Below are 21,092 nucleotides of genomic sequence, written 5' to 3' on the forward strand. Positions count from 1 at the left end.
TCGAACACATCAACAATAGTTTCTACGTAAAATCCAACCAGTTTTTAGTGAAAACATCGTACACTAGATGGTCAAAGTATAGTATTTATATTGCATTCATATACTGGTGTGTCATGTTATTGTGGAGGTAGTTACCCACATTTTGAGGCTAGAGTTGTTTTGATAAAATCTCACTAGTTACAAAATAACTAACATCTATTATAATTAGGGCAGTGATTAATTAAATTTACTAGAAAAGTATTTCATAGAGACCTTACTTCTAATACCCATCGCATAATCAATCAAGCTTGAAAAACAATTATAGGACGTAAAACAAAATAAACTGATTGAATTATATGTTTCATTTTCTCTTTTAACTTTACAAATATATAAAATAGGTTCAATTGTCCGATGCCTAATTGCCACTCTCTCCCCTAGCTTCAGTTCTTATCGTTCAGATTTATTACAATCATCAATTTCCTTATGCTATGGATCCATTATAATCTTGGTTTTCCTCTCTTTCTGTTCTTCTGCGGAATCCACTTCATTATTTTTTTTACGATTTTTATTTCCCTATCCACCGCACGTACCCGTATAAAATATACATTAAATAAAATTCAGGAGCTAAATATAATGAGGAAAATGTTAACCCTCGTATATAACAGTCGTCTTTCAAAACCCAGTCGCCACGAATTTCTGTTCAGCCCGAAATCCTCTTCTATTATCAGCTCTTATCTTCTTATTTATGCTTCTAGCCAGCTTTTGCGTGCTCTTTTCGCTGGATTCCAATGAATAATTTATTTTTACAGTTTCTTGTTCCTTATTCGGTAGACGTAACCATTTATTACCATATCATTTTAGTGCTTTATTCTTATATCATCAACTATTAAACGAATGATACCCATAAGTTCTCGAATGCGGTTATCAGTTGTCCTTTCTAATCATAATCTGCCTACGGCTCATCAATTAAGTAGTTAGTATATGTTTCTCTTTTAACTTCTCTATTTCACTCCCGTCAATGCTTTCTATAATACTACAAATCCGTTGCCTATTGTGGCAGTGCCATAAAACTCTGTGTAGTATTGATATTGCACTTGTAATCTTCATACGCAAATGTATATTAGCATTTTCCATGACATTCTACGGTTTGACTGATGTGTAGTGGCGGCATATTTTGCTGGGGTATATTTTTCTTGACTTCCATTTCTCATTCACGTTTCCAATATAATAGAGGTTTTCATGAAAATATTTTGGAAATGTGTGATATAAACAACATTCATATTTTAATTCCTTGTTTGCATTTAAATCACTGGAGAGTGATTTTCCAATTCTTATTTCTATATAGGCGTTATTATAAATTTCGTCAACATCCTTTATAATCGTAACATTATTGTTTATTGTTCCAGAGTCAAATAGTTTGACAAGTAGTACGCTATCGTGAGTATTTTTCAAGTATTCAAATTATCAGTGGACTTCCATTTTTACGGTTCTCACTTTTCAAGGATTTGTGTAAAACAAAATAGGTGATCGACTTTTGATCTTTCTGTTTGATATCCATCCTGTTCTTAAGCTCGGTCTTCAGCAGACTTTTGTCCTATTCTCATTTAGAGCACTTTGTCATATAATCTACATATTCTTTATTAGTTATCTGAACCATTGCTAGCATTTTACATTTCTAAAGAGTGTTGTTAGAACAACTGTGTTGTTTATATGTTCGGGCTCTTCAATTTTTTTTTGGTCTTGTAAGAAATTGCAGAAGCTTCTAGTTTATCAATGAATTATTATGAGATATTAACTGTAGTGAGCTTGGTAATTTTCAGCTTTCTGTGCTTTTGGTCTTATCAAGATATGTTTCAACTCTTTTGTACTTTCTTTCTCACTATCCATTCTCTTTGTATCTGATGTTTCACCTGACTATTGCTTATGCTACTTTAAATAGACAGTATATAGATTTCTCCGGGTTATAATATATGTGCTCTATGTTTCTGCAATGTTCCGATGGATTGAAATGCTCTGGTCCAGTTTTGATGGGGAATCCCTTACCTTCAACAGATAGTGGTCACTACCACATCTTGCGATATCTAAATGTGGTATTTTGCATTAATATTATGTAGTCTATCATAGATTTGAAATTCCTTGTATTATTCAAGTAAATTTGTGGATCAAGAGATTCCATTCATTCTAAGTACGTTTTATATGCATAAGTTAATTATTGAAAAACAAAACGCGTTCATCAAATACTATTGACCTCGACCTAAACGAACTTAACAATTATTTCGTGACGTTAGTAAGAATATTAGCCCTAAAATATTTCCGTGGTGCTCTTTCTTTTCTTATTCCTTATAAAAGAATTACTGACAGTCTCTTCCTTAGACCTGTAAATAGTTATTTTTTTTCAATTTCCAGAAGTGCTGATTAACGTTTTATGTTGTCCAATCAACAAAACTTCTGAAAAGGAGCTTTTTCCTAGATGATTCCCTGCACAAGGGTAGAGAGATAGATAACACTAGTAACTATCGTCCCATTGCATTATTAGCAATCTTATCAAAGATAATTGGAAGAATAATGAAAAACCGTCTTTGTAAACATAAAATTTGGTTTTCTACCTAATATATGCACTAATGACGCTATGTTTTCTGTTTTTAATGAAGTGTATACCTCATTTAATATTCAATTTTAAACGACTTCGGTTTTTTGTGATTTCGCTAAGACCTTCGATTGTGTTCCTCATGAAATTCTGATTAACAAACTAGAGTATTATGGTATCCGAGGTGTTCCTTTAAAATGGTTTGTATCTTACCTTGAATGTAGAAAACAACTGGTAGAAGCTCATGATAAACTTTTGAGTAATTTACCAGTTGACAGCGATGTACCTCAGGGTTCAAATTAGGTCCAAATATTTTTTTAATATTCATGAATGATGTCACAGACTTACGAATTAATGGTAAATTCACTTGATTTGATGACACTAGTGTAACCTGGAGTGTTCCAGATATACAAGCTTTACATTCTACCATGACCAAAAATTTCATTACTAATATGTCCTGGTCTGTCGCGAGCTGTCTCTGTTTAAACCCTGAGAAAACTTTAGTTTTTTCCTACAAAGGAGTTTTACAGCCTCCAAGACCCAACAATAACTCAATACGATCCTTAAATTCGATCAAGTTTCTAGGTCTACATATTGACGGTGCCCTTCATTGGTCTTTACTTGTGGAGACCGTAGCAAAAAAATTATTTTTTGCATGTTTTGCAATTGAATCTGTGTCTAAACAGCTCTTTTCTCGTACTGCTTTAACAACTTACTACTCGTTAATCGAACCTCTTTGAATCTATCTTCAAATTACCAAAAAAAGCTATTCTTCACATTTATGGTTTAAGTACTAGAACAAAATTTTAACTCTCCCTGCTCTTTTCATTTTAGAATTATCGATAGCTACCCTACTAGATAAAAACATTTGGACATTTACTTAACAATAACCACTTCTGGTCTGGTAACAAATTACTCCATCTTCAGTGCTAAGAAATTATTTAATCAGCTTCCTTCAGAATTAAAAATGACAAATTCATTTAATCAGTTCCCGAAATTGACAAAGGCGTTTCTGCTTGAAAGACATTATTCTTTGTCAGAATTCAACAATCTACCGGAGGTTGACATAATTCAATTTAGTATGAAGTGAATCATTCATTTTCCTCTTCCTCTCTCCCTCTCTCTCTTTCTATCTCTCTCTCTCTCTCTCTCTGTCTATTCTGCGTCTGTTGCCATAATTTTTCCAAAACTGGGTTTTGGACCAATTCTGCCATTTAAGTCTCCCCCTCTTATTATTTCACTGGATTTACCTAATGACTTATTTCTTGGTGAAGCTTTTCATTAAATCGAGAGTCGTCGTTCACTGCACATACCCCAATTTTGGTACTTTTCACTCCGTTTGGTATTAAATTGTCAACAGTTTTCGAACTCTTTGCCATTCTTTTGATATTACTACTACTTGCATTCACAGTTTTTCCAATATAACATAACTTTTTCTGAATATTTATATCTCAAGTTCCAAATCTTCATTGAAAACATTGGTTGAAAGGCATTAAATTAAGAGACCTATTACAAAAGACTTTCTACAATAATTTGTATCTGCGAATTAATGTCATTTATTTAATATATATTCAGCTATTGGAAATGACTGAAATGTACATTTGTATTAATTCTCAAAGCATGTATACTTCTGAATATTTCATACATGCTGTAGAATTATATATATTTACTGTTATACATAGATAGTAATTGAATAATTATTTCCCATCTCTAACAGAAGCAGGTGAACCGTCTTCCGCAACCGACTAAGTTATGATGGAAGGGAGTGTTCACACTTAACCATGCACTCGCGTTCCACTCATACATTGTTGTCAGCTATTCAAATATTTCTTATACATTGAAAATATGATATCGATTGGTTTATTAATTACTTGAAATAATAGTCAACAACCTAAGGAAGGAAAACATTGAACATCTTTTAATATTTTTTAATACTGGTTATATTTTATCACAAAATTAATTACTAGTATTACACATTTACGTTGTGATAAGCTTGTATTGGTAGTGTAAATATTAGAACACAAAATTGTACGCATCGTTGTCTTGAAAATTCAGTTATCTTGTCATCTTGTGATGAATAGATGTTTTAGAAGATGAAAGAGCAAACATATATTATGAAATATAAAGTGATATTTTCAATCAAAATGGTTATTAAATCATTTTCAATTTGTAGCCGTGTATAAAATTGACAAAAATTTTAAAATATTGAAAAGTGACACGTTTCATAAATCAAGAGACCTAATTTTAGTCCCTTTTGGTTTGGAGAATGAATAAATTGTAAAGACGCAAAATTTGTAACGATATATAATATCAAATTACATATATATAAATTTAATTAAAGATTAATCTCAATACCTTTCCAATATTCACAAGCTATTCCTGAAGAATATTAGAGGGAGTGGAATGAGTTTGATCGGATAATTCTCTGTCTTTAATCAGCCTATTAGATGCAAATTAGAACTACGAGTAGAAGATCAAACAAAACAACAGAGAATCAATATACATGTACTTTGGAATGTATATAACCAGTTAACGAGACGTAGAAGATAAGGTAAAAAGTAGCTAGATTGAATAAGGTCGCGGGACGTCTTCAGAACATAATATGGCCGAACAAACACCTAAGGCAAGAAACAAAGCTACGAAAATATAAAGCGACAACTACCTATATAACAGAAACAACACCAGATACATCAGTAACGGAACAAGTCTTGGAGACCACAGAGATGAAAATCCCATGCAGATCTCGGGAAAAACTCTGGAACACTGGAACCAATATATAAGTGGAATGACAGGCTATAGCTAGGGTCGACCAAGAATGACACGAAGTGACAATCTAGAGCCAGGATGAGGAAAGATATCGAATAATGAACAAGCGTTCGACCTATTATGGAAGAAAGAAAGTTTAAAAGTATATAGGTATCGTTTTTATTGAATAACCGAACTATGAAAATAAAATTTAGAATTTAGTAACCCTGTTCAAGAAACTATTGATTGTTACTCCTTAGCCCCCAATTTCTAGTTACGTATCTAGATCATAATATTATCGTTCATACTACGAATAAAATTTTTTTGTGGTTGGGTTTTGATAAGGTTTTGCCTTTGACTCTGCCTATGGTCATGTTGGTATCAAATTCGACTTTTGGAGACAAATTTAATTGGATTTTTTGAGCTGGGGTACTACTGGGATACTACTTTGACAACAATAATCATAATACTTAAAGCCTTCATCTGAGAATGTGATACAAGGTACTAGGCGAAATTCCAGTAGCTATAAGAATTAGTAGCACCACACACACTAGTTACATGATTTCAACTCTAAACCAGAATTATACGATCATTTTGGTAGTATACGCTCGATTTTAGAAAGCGCAATAAATATAATTTAATACCAAAAAAACAAATACATATTCACTTAATCTATGAACTTATTATTTATAATTGTTTAAATTAAAACATTTATGCCAAATTTTCCTGTATTGCTTTTATTGTTCTCATCGTTCTCTTGCGAACGATGGTCAGTTGATGATTTATTATAGAAGAAATCCAACTCCAACCATGGGCAACACCGTACTAACTCGTTCCCACGAAATGTATTAAAGAGAAGTAATGATTCGTAGTAGGAGAACACGCAATATTTTCATATTATTTAAGGTTTGTAGATCATTCCCGAAAAGTGCGAACGTGGGTTACCTCATTGGCGAATGCTGTAATAGAAATTTCTTTATATTTGATCGAATAAGTGAATTCCAGTTATACAACTTGTTCTGAAGTAATTGACTCGCGTGGATTGAACATAGACAAAGGTAGTGTAGAGACTTGTTTTGTTTTAAGTAGGTCGAGGTTTTTACGAGAATGAAAGAAAAATTCGATAGTTTTTATTATTGATATGAATAATAAACACTTTTAAGTATACAATTTAAAATATTCTTTCACTATAAATTTTGTACTGTTGAAGAATGTTCAGTTTCCCGCCAATATGGGAAAAACAATTCACCTGTTTTATGCTGTTTGTTATCGTGTATGATACAAACTTTCAGATTGTTGTTGATAAATTACTGTCAGTAGTAAACTGTTACATACAGTATCATTTATTTTTCTCCTAATTTAAAAAGGGAAAATTAAAATTTGATTTCACAGAATTATTCGTAGAATCAACTAATAATATTTTATAAATAATAATAATAATAATTTTTGTTGATAATCTGAAGATAATGAAACTAATTTCTTATGATTTATTAGTATTCAGTATTTCAACATAACATTGGAGTTCTTCGTCGTTTATATGGTCAGAATATATGTACATATTTGCATTTATCTTAGGTCTCAAATTAGTTACATTCAACATTGGATATTTACTTTACCTATTTTTCTTCTTCTTTATATCATTCGCAATAAGCTTTTAACTATACAATCTTGAAGTTGCTTCCATTACTTAGCTCTATCTCTTTATTACTTTTTTATTCTATTCACTATATACAGTTAAGATTCAAGAACAGCATTGCGATTTATATCCATTCTTCCTACAACTGCAGTTAGTAGCACCAACTCCTGATATAGTTTCGTTTATATAAGGCTGAGATTGAATAATTTGATAATTATTGTTTGGTGGCATTAGTGATTATTTTCTAGTATTTATTGCCTCATATTCTGAGCCCAGTTTCTTATGGTGTAGTAGCATGAGAAAAAGATCAGATGATGATGTGGCATGGATAGGTTTGTCAGTGTAATTCCTATCGAATAAATGGTCTATGATCAATAATATCTTCTTATTGTCTTTGTACCTCATAATACAACTGAAAACTGGATATCTGCTTTAGTTAATTCACATATTTTCATAGATTTACATCTTTTTAAATAATGGAGAATAGATTAATAGTATATTCACGAGTGTATAATGGAGGTTATTATTCACGGGGTGTAGTTTATAAATCACCGAGTAACACACTATACTTCATTCACGACTAGTAAATATTTTTGTTGAAGCTTTTATTATATACTTTCCTTGACTTTTTCGACAGTAAATTCGATAAGACGACTTCAGCAGCTTCTCTAATTTCTAGGGGTGCTGAAGAAAAGTCACTCTCACTTTCTATAACCGTTCTTATTTTGATTTTTTAACATAATTTAACACAAGATATCAAAACACTGATAAATCTAAGCATACACTAATGTTTGAGTCAAAATATTGTTACTAAAGGTAATTTATTCATAAATTAATCCAGAAAACACGATACGTTGAGAAACACATGCTCAATGTTAATGCTACGTGCCTTCAAACTGAAGGTCCCAGATTCGAATCTGGTCCAATAAAATCAACTTTATATATATATATATATATATATATATATATATATATATATATATATATATATATATATATATATATATATATATATATTGAATTATCTGAGTGTTTTTAAATAATCAAATTATAAAAATTGATTTTTTTGTAATGAAACAATATAATATAGATAAAACAAGGAATCATCTGACAGTAGTAATAAACGGAATTCATTAATCATTGCTGTGAATAATGGGTATTATTAAGGTCAAGTAAGCAGATGTTATGTTATTAACAGTCGTTGTATATGTACCCCCAAGTATCCGACTTAAAACAATTCAAAAAAATCTCAAGACACAGTTTGAGAGATTTAAAAAGGAACACAGTCATAAGGCACGAAAGGGAGACGAAAGGAATCATTAAATTGAGAAGTAAACAGAGAAACACATGGATTTAGCACATGAACAAGATAGCAGTAGTGTATAGGATTGGTAGACCGCAGACATAAATAGGTATTCAAAGGGGTGTGAGGAATCATAGACCGTACATAGCAGTTCAAACATTCCCAATAAGGGAAAGAAAATCAAATTCGCGAAAATCTATTAGTGTAAACAACTGGTACAGAATTTGATTCATCTGTATCAATAAATGTATTCAATATTTTTATTAAGTGATAGTTTCTCTAAAGGAGAGCACATCGAAACTTATCTCTTATTGATTAAAACTGCTCTATTCTGTTAATAAGATCGATTGATTTATAATTTGTTCTTTCCTTTCAAATGTCTTATCGTTTGACCGTGGTTGGAGTTGACAAATTTTCACCGTACTATTTGATTGTTATGATAGTTGCTAGGTAATTTGCAATAACATTATAACGTGGATAGCGATGACCTAATCCACTATTCAAGCATAAGGAATCGATTTTTTTTTATAATATATTGCCGGCTAGGGCGCACAAAAGAGTTGAGGGTACCCTCAATATATTCATATTTTCAACATTGATATTATCTGAGTAATACAATAATGGTAATAAATGGAAAACTTGCTGATTATCAATTCTTTATTGGAATTTAATTTTGTTCCTGTTGTTGTTGATTCTTCATTTCAAATCTTTAACTTGAAAGTTTTCTTGTATGGCACTTCTAATTATTGAAATTTATTTTTGAGCGATTGGGATTAGTCTTTCATAAATCTGATATCAGCGAGTTAGTTGCACGGCGGACAAATTGTAACTCATGGTTCCCTCGTTGACTTCATCGGATAATTCTATTTGTGATAACTGCCCAACAAAAACTAATTTTTATATGTTAGCAGGAACTTTGTTATGTTAGTCGTTTTATATGCAAATAATAAATCCTTTTGACTGTAGACCCATGTTTAATGCAGTAGGACTCAAAGACATTGCATGAAAATTTCAAATTAATAAATTACTCTCACAATTTTTCTGAAACTATTGAGCGGATATCCCTCTATATTCTATGTAAGTGACATAAAAAATATTTTAGTAAGATTACAATGTAATTTCTCTCATTACATTGCGGACTAGATTGAACAGTTATGGTCTTGACATTACTATTTCATTTTGTTTTGTATTTTTTTTATTCATTATATGAACGTTTGAGATATAATGCAAGAAATATTAAAGTTCAACACGTTTTTGTTTACGAAGTGGCAAAATGGAGCTATGATAAAAATGCTTCAAGTACAACAACGAACACTGACAACTTGTGAATTTAGTGTCACAAATGTGAAACGACGTTCCAAAAGGGAATGGGAAGTTATAGTTGATATCATAGAGTACCTTTTATTTCCTTGGAAAAGCAGATTATCTCTGAAACATTACAAACCGAGTAAAATGAAAATCGGCAGCGTGTTTAATAATCTGAAGAGAACTAAAGATTTTGTAATTTTGGTATTACATCAACTACAATATCAAAAATTGTTAAGAAATTAATATGGTTAGAAAAAATAGGACAGTAGAAGGGTTTCGAAATAAAACTGGGTTTAATAGTAGAGAAGGCGAAAAACATCCCTGGCAAGATAAAATCTCCCATTTTTTTAAGCATAAACAATAAGCAGTAGGAGACAAACATAAAGTCTCTTCATCTGATTTAGAACTAAAAACCATTATTCAATGAATAGCAAAAATACATTTCAAAAGCTTCAAATTTCGTGTCTTCAGCTTGGTTGTCTAAAAAATTGTTTATATACATTTTTTATTTCATTCGATAAGCAAATTAGAAGTTCTCATACATACCTCGAATTAAAACTGGGATTAATAGTAGAGGAGACGAAAAACGTTCCCGGCAAGACAAAAGCTCCCACAGTATGAAAATCCAAACAAATTCACATTAAACAATCGAGTAGCTCATAAACACCATCAACCATAGAGCAATTCATCCCTCATAACCATGAAAACCGATCCATCACATGCATCATATTGCATAGACGGCACGATACAGAACCGTTTTGTGATCGCGTTTTGATTAGAGAAGAAAAGAGGGTCCATTATAATAATTCGTAACGGAAAACTTATTTGAATGAATCGTTCCGAAATACTGGGATTACGGATTCACATTCCAAAAAATTCTTTTTAGTTCTTAGTGCAGAATTAGTCATTTTGAAGTACTGAAAATTAGACGTACTCGTAATGAAGATCTTTATAGTGAATAATTGGATCAAGTAAAACCAACATTAATCGTAAAGTATCGGGAGTTTGTCAAAGAGAGAGGCGTTAATCAGCAACACGACAATTTAAGAAAGCAATGTACAAAACGGACCTTTAAAAAATTATTGAATTTGGGAAACGTCCAACATGTCATCTCGAGATAATTAACTCAAAAGCCAATAGATTTTTATAGATGTTTCATTGCAAATTAGCACAATATTTGACAAAATAATGTTGAAAAGGTAATTACATTATTAATTAAAAATAAATTTATAAGAAATTCATACATTTGATTTAGTTTAAGAACGCGGCATTACTCCTGGTTTTTATTATTCTTTTTGTAAATTGTGATTGGATTGATACAAAAAATTATTGGAATTTTTTTTATATTTTTTATTTAGATTCAACGAACCGATTAACTCATTAAATGAAATGTGACATTTCTAGAATTTACGTAAAATTCCAAAGGTGTGGCGCGTAAAACTGGGTCACAATCATAATATATATAGTTATAATTTTTTTTATCTCAAAGGTGTCCCCATGTTTTGATTTGGTTATTGTAAGAATGAACTTGATCTATAATAAAAGATTATTTCTTGTTTTCAACCCATTATCATCAAGAACATTTGTGTAAATCCGAAACAATAAATTATAGACTTTATTACCAAGGCCCTCTTTTTCATATCTCTGCCTTGACAAGATAAATTATATTATATTGAAAACAAAAAAAAATTCATTAAAAATATGACATTTCTTATGGACAATACCAATTTTTTTTTATAGAAATTTAACAGACTGCAACGATATATCAATACTTTTTCAATTCGTGTTCAAAAAATTAGAAGAATTTAATATTATATAATGCTTCTAATTTTAGAAAACTATTCAACACTAAAACTAAAATTTTTACAAAATTTAAGGGACTAACCGAAAGCTCAAGTTTTTCATGTACGAATAATTCATAACTGTTAGCCAGTATTTTATATTACCGTTTGGGTACTGAAACAAATACATATTAAATTATTGACAGTAATTGAGGAAGCTGGCTCAATAATTTGTTATGACTGGAGATTTCTTGAATATCCATTGATGGGATTCAGTTTCGATAAAGTTGGCGTCTACTTCAAGAAAAAGCGCTGCAAAGGTTTGTGGAAGATATTGCGAATGCAACAGTCTCCCATAATCCAGATATGATTAATTAGAAACAGAACGGACGATCTAGATGGTCAGGCTACGTTACTTAATTACATTGCTAGTACTATTAAATTTTCCTCAAAACAAAGCAGACTGTTACCCAGCTGTAACTGGTATCTTTCATTATGAACGGTAGACAGGAAGATCAAAACATATTGTATATATAGTACGCAAACCAATCAGCCCTCAACTCTCTTAGTCTTCTTAACGCTGTAGTATACTGAGTAAAAATATGTGGCTTAACTTTATATGATCCAACAACCCGATCACTCTCAAAGTAACTGATCTTAAACGCCTGGCAAATTCACGCTCCTAAATATTTTCCGCTACTAATCACTAAACCATCTTTGGAGGCACTGCAAAAAAATGTTTGGAAAACATTTGAGGCTGTTCACCTTTTTTTCGACATATGTAAAACTGAAGATAGCTGGTCTTTGATCTTATTAAACTGTAACGATGTATAACATCTTCAAATGAGAAGTTGGGCGGTTAATTAATTATCAGTCTGTGCACTACTGCTCTCTCCACTTCTAAGAGGTGATGACTTCTACAACTAACACATCCATTCTTCTTCTGCAGATGTTCTCATTGAGCTTTAAATTTTTTATTTCCAGTAGTTACTGTATCAAAAAACAAAAAAACAGCGTCAACAAATCATTCTGTAAATTTTTGTAAATGAATAAAACAATTTATTTGTGGAGAAAACCCATTGCTGTGACATGGAAATTCAATTACCATACTGTTACCATACTATTTCATTACATAGATTACTCATTAAATATATAATTATTATTCTACCATTCATATGAATCATCCATTTTATGACGCAAGTACATATTATTTATGATTTACATCAATATAAAAGTTGAGAAATTGCTGCAAATTGACGAAAAAAAAATATATTGTTTTATAGATCACTTTTATGGAAAAAAAATTATTCGTCAATATGAAATTTGATAAGGAAATCGAATTGTTTCAGATACAAAATGGGTTGGGGAACAAAAATGGATGGCTGTGGAAATTTTATAAAGTACAGTTTATTCATTGTAAACTTCATTATATTTGTGAGTATATTCATTTTTCAAGTACCTTTCAGATATTTCATCAAAATGTGGAGGATTTTCATATATGAATAAAACATGAAACGTAACACATTGGATAATAATAAAATAATGTTTCTCATAATTTCATATTTCCGTCAGTTTTTCATCCAATTAAAACTACAATTCAAGAATTTTATTCATTGAAATATAGATGCAAAGATCTACGAATTAAAATATTAGTTTCCATCTCTTAATTATTATCCACTATTTTAAACAATACATTAATGTTTGCAGTTGGGAGGGATTGTAGTAGTTTCCATTGGAATTTGGACGATTGTTGATAAATCTTTCGCCAATGAACTTCTTGGAACGAATCTGTATGCTGGAGCGGCTTATATATTACTGGCTACTGGAATATTAGTCACATTCATTTCATGTCTTGGTTGCGTGGGATCGGTGAAGGAAGTTCGATGTATGCTAGTCATAGTAAGTGATAAAAATTTCATGAATGTAATAATGATAACAATGCTATTAATATATCTTTTTCCGATATTTCAGAACAGGATACAACAATCATAATATAGTACTTAATTCAGCTATCTATCTTTTTATAATTATTTTGAAACAGAATCGCAAAAAAGTGAAAATTTCTATTAAGGCATTAACAAATAGAAGGGTTTTTGGAAGAAATATATTGTGTCCGAATATATACAAAAAAACATATGCAAACAAAATAATTTCCGTTCCAAATCTATTAAACCCATATGATACATTGTTCATATAGAATTTTCTTGAACATAAACATTAAGAGCAGCTAGAGATAAGCATAAAGTCTCTTCATCTGATTTAGATGCGTGATGCCCATCGTTTTGAGATGCTTTGCCGTGTTCAGTATAATCAACCCGATGATTAGCTTCAACTAACTCTTTCGAAATGGATGGGTATGACTTCCAGTACCTTGGAGGACCACTAAAAAAAATTTGAGTTGTTAGATTCTGGTGATTTTCATCCTTCTGTTTAGAAAGATGGCTCCAGCTCTTTTGTTCATTAAAATTGTAATGAAACCATCAGGCACAAAAATTAGAGAGACTGGTAGATATTAAATTATTTGTACCCATAATATCGTTACGATATGCATTGAGTTAATGAGAATTTCACTGTCTATTAATTTGACGGTTAATGAAGACGTATATAAATTCGAATTTTTATAAATGAAAATAAGCAAAACAAAGTTTGAGTATATATTCATAAAGGTTTGAAAAATTATTTAGTACACAATCTTTTTCGGAAACTTATAGCAAGTAGGAAGTCAATGGAACTTTTATCGATCATAGAAACCCATAACGATTTCTGCTTACATAAAACGACTGTTTCCCGGAACTTCCGATACGACTTCTTTTTAAAAACGCTATTTCTATTTGAGAAACTACCACAAATATTTGAATACAAAAACGAATACTCTTTTAAAACATCATGTCGTGCAACTTCAAATAATAAACGTAGCAAAAGTTTATTTTCCAAAAATAGTCCTCTCTCAAAATCGATATTATTCAAAGAAGAAAAATATTACCCGCAAAGAGCTTATTATGAAATGTGAGGTATCAGCAGTAACTAAAAACTGTTTAATTTCAAAACTACTTTTAGAGGTTCGTAAATTCAATTATATTTCGTCGGCTTTTGCTGAATTCTGGAATTAAATATTACTCAAAAGGGTACAAATTTTCACATATTCCCTGGATTTTGTCTCTATTTATTTTTATTCTCAGAAACAATTTAATTTAATAAATAGAAAACAAGAAGTTCTGCCTCAACCTCTTTAGTTCTAAATATGTACTGTGAAAAATAATTCTGATTATAATTGTTGAAAAACAATTATTTGACACAAGTGTGTCGTTTAAAAAGTATATCAACGCGTACTTACGAGCTCTTTAATTCAATTAGGAGAAAGTGTCAAATTTGAGTAAGCTGCTTGCAGAAAAATCAGTGACCTTTCAAGTCATTCACATCAATTTGAGTGATTGTTTGAGCAATTGATTATAAGTTGAGTATTATTAAAGACGTAACTAAAAGTGTAAGTTTTCTCTTTCAAATACTCATATTATTATAATATGTTTGAAATCGATACAAATCCTTAATATAATTTGTGGCAAATTCTTAAAGTGTGCCTGGAATTGCATGAAGAACACGTGATAAATGGATGATGTTATTTAATCATTTTGTAATGTAGTTTTTTGATATTATACCCATAATTAAAGATAAGGGGTTCGCCAATCGAAGACCATACTATATTGTTTAAGTAACTTCCACAGATTTATGTAATTTATTTACGTGAATTCTGTTTCCGACTATTAGTATATAAATTATTATTTCATTCATATGATAAGAAGTCTCATAAAATATTCACTTATTAGTTTCATATTAATCTCACGAAGAGTTTCCATAAAACATCAACAACAAATACGATCCATTATTAAGATATCTAATTAAATATGCTTCTAAAATTTCAGTACTTCATCATTCTTTTCTTGATTTTCGTCACAATGCTTGTCGGAGGAATATTAGGTTATGTCTTCCGTGGTAAAATAGATAATACAATAAGAATTGGAATGGAGAGCTCACTAAGAGATTATGGAAATAATAAAGCTGTAACAGATGCATGGGATCAAACCCAGATTCAGTAAGTATTTAAATCCAATTTGGATTTATTAGATCTATTTCACACTGATACATTCTTTCACAAAATTACAAATATATCACAGTTATAACAAGCAAATCTCAATATATTCCTCAATTTGTTTTCGAGTATTATAACCTCAAGGTCTCCTTCTGGATGAGATGAACAAACTACTAGCTTTTGAATTAAAGAAAAATGGAGAATGCCTTTGAAATGAACAAATTTATTAAAAAAAATCTCCGAATACGATAAGAACAATAAAAAAAGTTTCAGTAATAATAGATTTATAGAAAAGCAATTAAATTCGTTTTGATTGAGTAATACATAGCATATAAATGCAAAACAACTTACAAATATACTTCATATAAGAAATGGAACTTATCTGAAGTGATGGTTGGAGCCCAACTGTGGTTAAATTGTGGAGTTGCCGCTGTTGATGATAAAGTGGTGTAGCTATTGTAGGCTTGGTTTTGGTACTTTAAAAAATAAAATGAAGAAAAACACTGAATTATGGTTGGAAACTACTAAAGAGGAAAAGGGTAGGTAGAAAAGATCGGGATAAGAAGAAGCTTAGGCACTAAAATATGAAAATACGAATTTACACGGGAATGTGTTAACAAAATTTGCTTTAAGGAATAAGATTGAAAAAATCACTGAGTACTATGAAGAAGCAATTTTGTAAGCACTACATTTTGTATGTATGTAACTCCACAATAATTAATTGAAGAAATAGAAAAAATATTCAAGAGCAAACGTAGCAGGCCGATTGGCATTCTAAATAGTTTTTTTTTATTTGCAAGAGATGGTGTCGAGGAACAGATAAGCATTCAACATTTTTGTTTAATTCAACAACCGTGAAATTAATCAACTTCCAAATTCTCTACTTATGATTTTTTTTGTTTCTTATTTTTCATATTCGAAGATACTCATTAATCATTTTCTTTGAGTCTAGATTGAAATGTTGTGGAATATATGGTTACCAAGATTGGCAAAATAACATACCTAGATCTTGTTGTAAAATGACAGCTAATGGCATAGCAGTTCCATGTAACAGTGTTGAAGGAAATAATGAATTCACAATTAATCAAGACGGATGCCTAGGAGTTACCAAAAATTTTGTCAAAGCGCACGCTGTTGTCATAGGTACTGCTGGAATTGTAGTTTCTTGTCTTATGGTAAGTGCTACACTATTTTTAACATATGTTATGATGCAAATTTCTGCTTAAAATGTTGAGTTATTTTAATTGGATACCAACTGGTTTGCTTCCATTCTCTCTGTTTCATTATTTTTTCAATGCAGATATTGGTTTAGGAAGTAAAAACGAGTGTACTAAACAGAGTAAAAGGTCTTAAATTAGAATATATTATCTAACTTATAACTGATAGACAATACATAATAGAACTGTTAACTGCACCAGTACCCAACAGTCCCGACGGTTATATCTATATATCATATTCTAAACTTAATGATTGTAACGTTTTTGATTTGAAAAACAGAGAAGAGAATTCTATTCCAATTTGATAATCAAAATTTCCAAGAAGGAGCAAAAAAAATTACCATAAAGGTATTTTGTAACGATCACAGAAGCGAGGAATACTGCATTTGGAAAAAATGCTGAGCTATACATTATAATATTACAGTATTCCATTGGTGTTTATTTAAAATGTAACTATATACCAACTCAATGTCTCAATTTATAAACATACCATCCTCTATATTTCCGCCTTTAGAAACGAGCTTCACCAAATCACATTCTCCCAGTTAGACAGTAGCTAAGACATCTAAAACCGATTGTTTATAATCAAGTTTTTAACTACGAGTAGAAAGCTTATGGCAGACGTTTTTTGAAATGTTTATTCATTTAGAAGTACTAAAAAGAAAGAAAAAGATTTTTGGAAACTTAGTTAAACCCCCTTCATTCAATAAGTCGTGTGACTACCTATGAAAAACACATTTTTTGTCAAAAATCAATTTTATTCCTCAATGTAATCTCGTCCAAGAGCAATAAAATTATTCCAACGCGTCTCTAAATTCTCAATGTCGTGCTTGAAGAAGGATTTGTCTTTTGCCTTTCAGTAACTGCTGATTTGCAGCAGCAAATCTAATTCTTTGAAAATATAAAAAAGTAGTGTTACTTCGACGGTTGTCACTTTTTTCTAACTAACTACTTCATAAACGTCATATAGATTTAACAATGACAGCGCCATCTGTGTTTCAATCACACGGCTTATTGAGTGATGTTAGAAGATATTGCTTAATCCTATTTTCCATTTAAGGCTTAATGTGTCCGATCCCACTGGAGAATTTGTTTGATTTATATATTGAAATTGAACGTGAAATATATAGGGTGGTATATAAAAATTGACACCTTTTACTATTAAAGCGTGGTGTACGATGTTTTTCAAGCAAAGTAAGATTTTAAAAGGTGATTAATGAGTCTATTGAATTTTCAGATTTTGGGCATGGTGTTCTCATGTTACCTGTTCAAATCATTGGAATAAACCGCGATTGCCATCGTCAAATCAGTGAAGTTATAACGAATGAATTATTGAATCCATTTATATGTGATCATTTTGTTCTGTACTTAATTGTGGTAATCAAGAATAATTAATTTCTTCCATTAGAATATTCATCGAGTTATTTGAATCAAATTATGTAGGTAACTGCTTAATAATACACTGGTTTATCAGAAAATTGACAAATGCATATATACTTTGTTAAAAACGATCAGCTCTCGAAGTACTGTATTCAAATATCTTATCTTCAGAAAGTAAAACAATAAAATTATGAAGAAGACAACAACTTATCAAGATTTTTATCAAATTTTCACATAAATTAATGCACGCGATAACTTCAATCCAGGAAAATATTAATAAAAAATAGCAGATTGCATAACTGAATAATGTACCTGAGTTGAATCATTCAAATACCTTATATAGAAACATCTCTATCAAAAACAAACTGCAACTCCCTCCCAGATACAAATATCCTTCAATGAATTGGTATAAAAATATTCCAAGTTCAGTATCATTTATAACGATGCACCCAAAACAACATCAGGAAATGCTACTGCTTATATTTGTAATGCCCGGCGTCTACCTAACAAATGTAGTATTTACACTGGAGAAGCATTTGCTATATTCCATGCTCTAAAAATGTGCAGAATAGAAAAAATTCCCTAATCGTATATAATTCATCAAGCACACTAACAGATCTTATATCGTCACATAGGGAGTGAAAGGCAAAGAAGAAGTAGACTCTTGAACACATCAATATCCTCTAACAAATAAAACGGCGTCTTTATGTCAAACATACCAAACAAGATTCACAGAAGACGCTATAAGCTAAGAAAAAATTTGAAATCAATTCTTTCTTCATCCGGAAACAAAGTGCTATGTTATCTTAAAGACACAAATTTGATATCTAAAATCTAATGTCTCATTATTATAAACACTAGTACTATGTTGTGAATGTCTCCCCTGCTAATAACTCTTAGTAGTTGATGCGAGGTTATGTATGTTTAAATAAACATATATTTCTACAGCAAAATTCTGTTCCTCTCCTTGTACACGATAAGTTCATAAATTAAATATACTAAATTTCAAGAAAATGTGAACATAATATTCTATTATGCAAAAACATTTAAATTTTATGTTTATAATAAAACATACTGTAAATATGTGTATTTTCCTATTCGCATTTATCTGAATACTTAGATTCTACAACTCGGAAAATATAAATTTCTATTTTCAATTGATTCCTATTCCATTTATGAATGAGAGCGTTATGTCTTATCCTTCTCAGAATGTATTTTTTTTTTTTTTGGAAACTTGAGAGACACCTATCGTTTATTTGCTATTGAAATGAAACAACTGTCGACGCTTGTTCCCAATTAAAGCAAATAATAAGAGTTTAAAAACAAAACCTACCTAAAATAATATAGAAACCATTTTCAATCCAATTCATTTTAATTATCATAATATTGAAACTTCTAGAATTCAGTATTATATTTCAACTAAAAAAATGGTAATTGTTTCCATTCATTTATAACAGAAATTATTTCCTTCTCTTTAATCATATTAATTTTAACATTATCAGTACCATCGTGTATTAAATAAACAAATATGATTATTAAGATCTAAAAAAGTGTGCTCGTAATAAAAATGATTACAATAATTTATAAACTTTAAGATTAACAAATAGTTGGTATTGTTAATATTCTAGAGCTCAACTTGTGGAGATCCGCAATGTATTTTTAACAACAGGTAACTGTGGAAGCACTGAGACATACCATGAAAATGTCAACATTGATAATATGGATTATAAAACAATTCATACAATGTTTATTAACCTATATTCATATCCAATTGTTGAAGGATTGAAATAAATATTAATAGTATCCAACATACATATTACATATGTTCACTGAGCACAAAACTTCGTACACTTCTTATAGAATCAAGTTTCATAAAATTTTGATATTCTTGACTAATCCATTCCTCTGGTAGAATCATTTGAAAATTGCAAATGTATAATACTCGCTGAAGCTAGTAAACAGTATCAATACACAATTCCTAAACATCTAATTACTTACTTGCAGTCACGGAAATCTTGCTTTGGTTTTGATTGATATTCACCCTGTATAGAAGCTTCATCGCTAGTGCTTCTGCTCAAATAAAGCATAGTATTCAAAATTATTTGCGAATTCGCATCCCAAATTCTTGAATAAGATCCACAGAATAGTTTTAGAAACTTCGAAGCACCCATACAGCATATTTTCTACATTTAGCCAATCGAAGATAATTTTTCATAAGAATTGACTCTCAGTGTGTTCTGTATTGTGTTTGTCGATAAACCAGTGAATAAATTTGTGTTTCATTTCATGACAATGAAGACTATTTATTCAAAACAAAGACCACAATTCTTCATTTGAAATGTTGCACCACAAAGTAGATTAAAATTTAATTCGTACATCAATGGACTTTACAGGAAAAATTTTCGTTAAATTTTAGATGAAATATACGATGCATATTTTTCACTAGTCTAAGACACCACCACTATTCAATGTTTATAGAATATACTAACATGCATTTATAGATACTTGGACTAGCACATATTATAATAAAAAATATTTTTCAACATATATGAATATTATCAATACTAAAGTACAAAATATATTTATAAGAAGACAATTGTTCATTCTTTTTATTTAAGACTATTTAGAGTTTCTAATATTTTTAAAGATCAGTATAGATGTTGCTGTTTTCAGATATTTGTAACTGAAGGTGAATTTATGTATGTTCAACGAAATATTGAAGCAGATCTCTTTGTAAAAGTATATATAATAAATGTTTATCACTTGTGCAGAGGCTAGACATTTTTTTTGCTTTCTGACTCCTTAAAACCTTCATCAACAGCAACCTAAAACTCAAAATCACCATGTTCAAACGATATCCGATATCCTTACAATGCTTCTCTTTGTAAATTCAAAAACGAAGTCCACATTAAATAATTTTATGCCATCCAAACGGTATTTCCAGTTTTGGTTTGCTACTGATCACGAACAGATTTATTTCTTCTCTTCGCATACCTCCAGATATAATTAAAAGTGGTTTATCAAATCACAATTAGTCACTCTAAATCTTTGACTATAATCAAGCTTCTG

General features: G+C 30.4%; 1 protein-coding gene across 1 annotated transcript; it reads left to right on the forward strand.

Moving 5' to 3' along the window:
• The first annotated feature begins 6,127 nt into the window (after positions 1-6,127).
• On the forward strand, positions 6,128-20,800 carry LOC130901945 (CD151 antigen). The gene is made up of 6 exons (XM_057813660.1): positions 6,128-6,369; positions 12,689-12,773; positions 13,047-13,238; positions 15,260-15,429; positions 16,379-16,601; positions 17,881-20,800. The coding sequence occupies exons 2-6, from the start codon at positions 12,696-12,698 to the stop codon at positions 17,926-17,928; spliced, it is 711 nt and encodes a 236-aa protein (XP_057669643.1). The 5' UTR covers positions 6,128-6,369; positions 12,689-12,695; the 3' UTR covers positions 17,929-20,800.
• The last annotated feature ends 292 nt before the right edge of the window (positions 20,801-21,092 follow it).

This window comes from Diorhabda carinulata, chromosome X (assembly GCF_026250575.1).
Source record: "Diorhabda carinulata isolate Delta chromosome X, icDioCari1.1, whole genome shotgun sequence".
Taxonomy (NCBI): domain Eukaryota; kingdom Metazoa; phylum Arthropoda; class Insecta; order Coleoptera; family Chrysomelidae; genus Diorhabda; species Diorhabda carinulata.

Excerpts from the sequence above, each read along its gene's own strand:
- LOC130901945 (XM_057813660.1), top strand. The coding sequence starts at position 12,696 with ATGGGTTGGGGAACAAAAATGGATGGCTGTGGAAATTTTATAAAGTAC. Across the intron at positions 12,774-13,046 it reads TTGTAAACTTCATTATATTT|TTGGGAGGGATTGTAGTAGT; the intron begins GTGAGTATATTC and ends TAATGTTTGCAG. Across the intron at positions 16,602-17,880 it reads TTGTAGTTTCTTGTCTTATG|ATTTTGGGCATGGTGTTCTC; the intron begins GTAAGTGCTACA and ends TTGAATTTTCAG.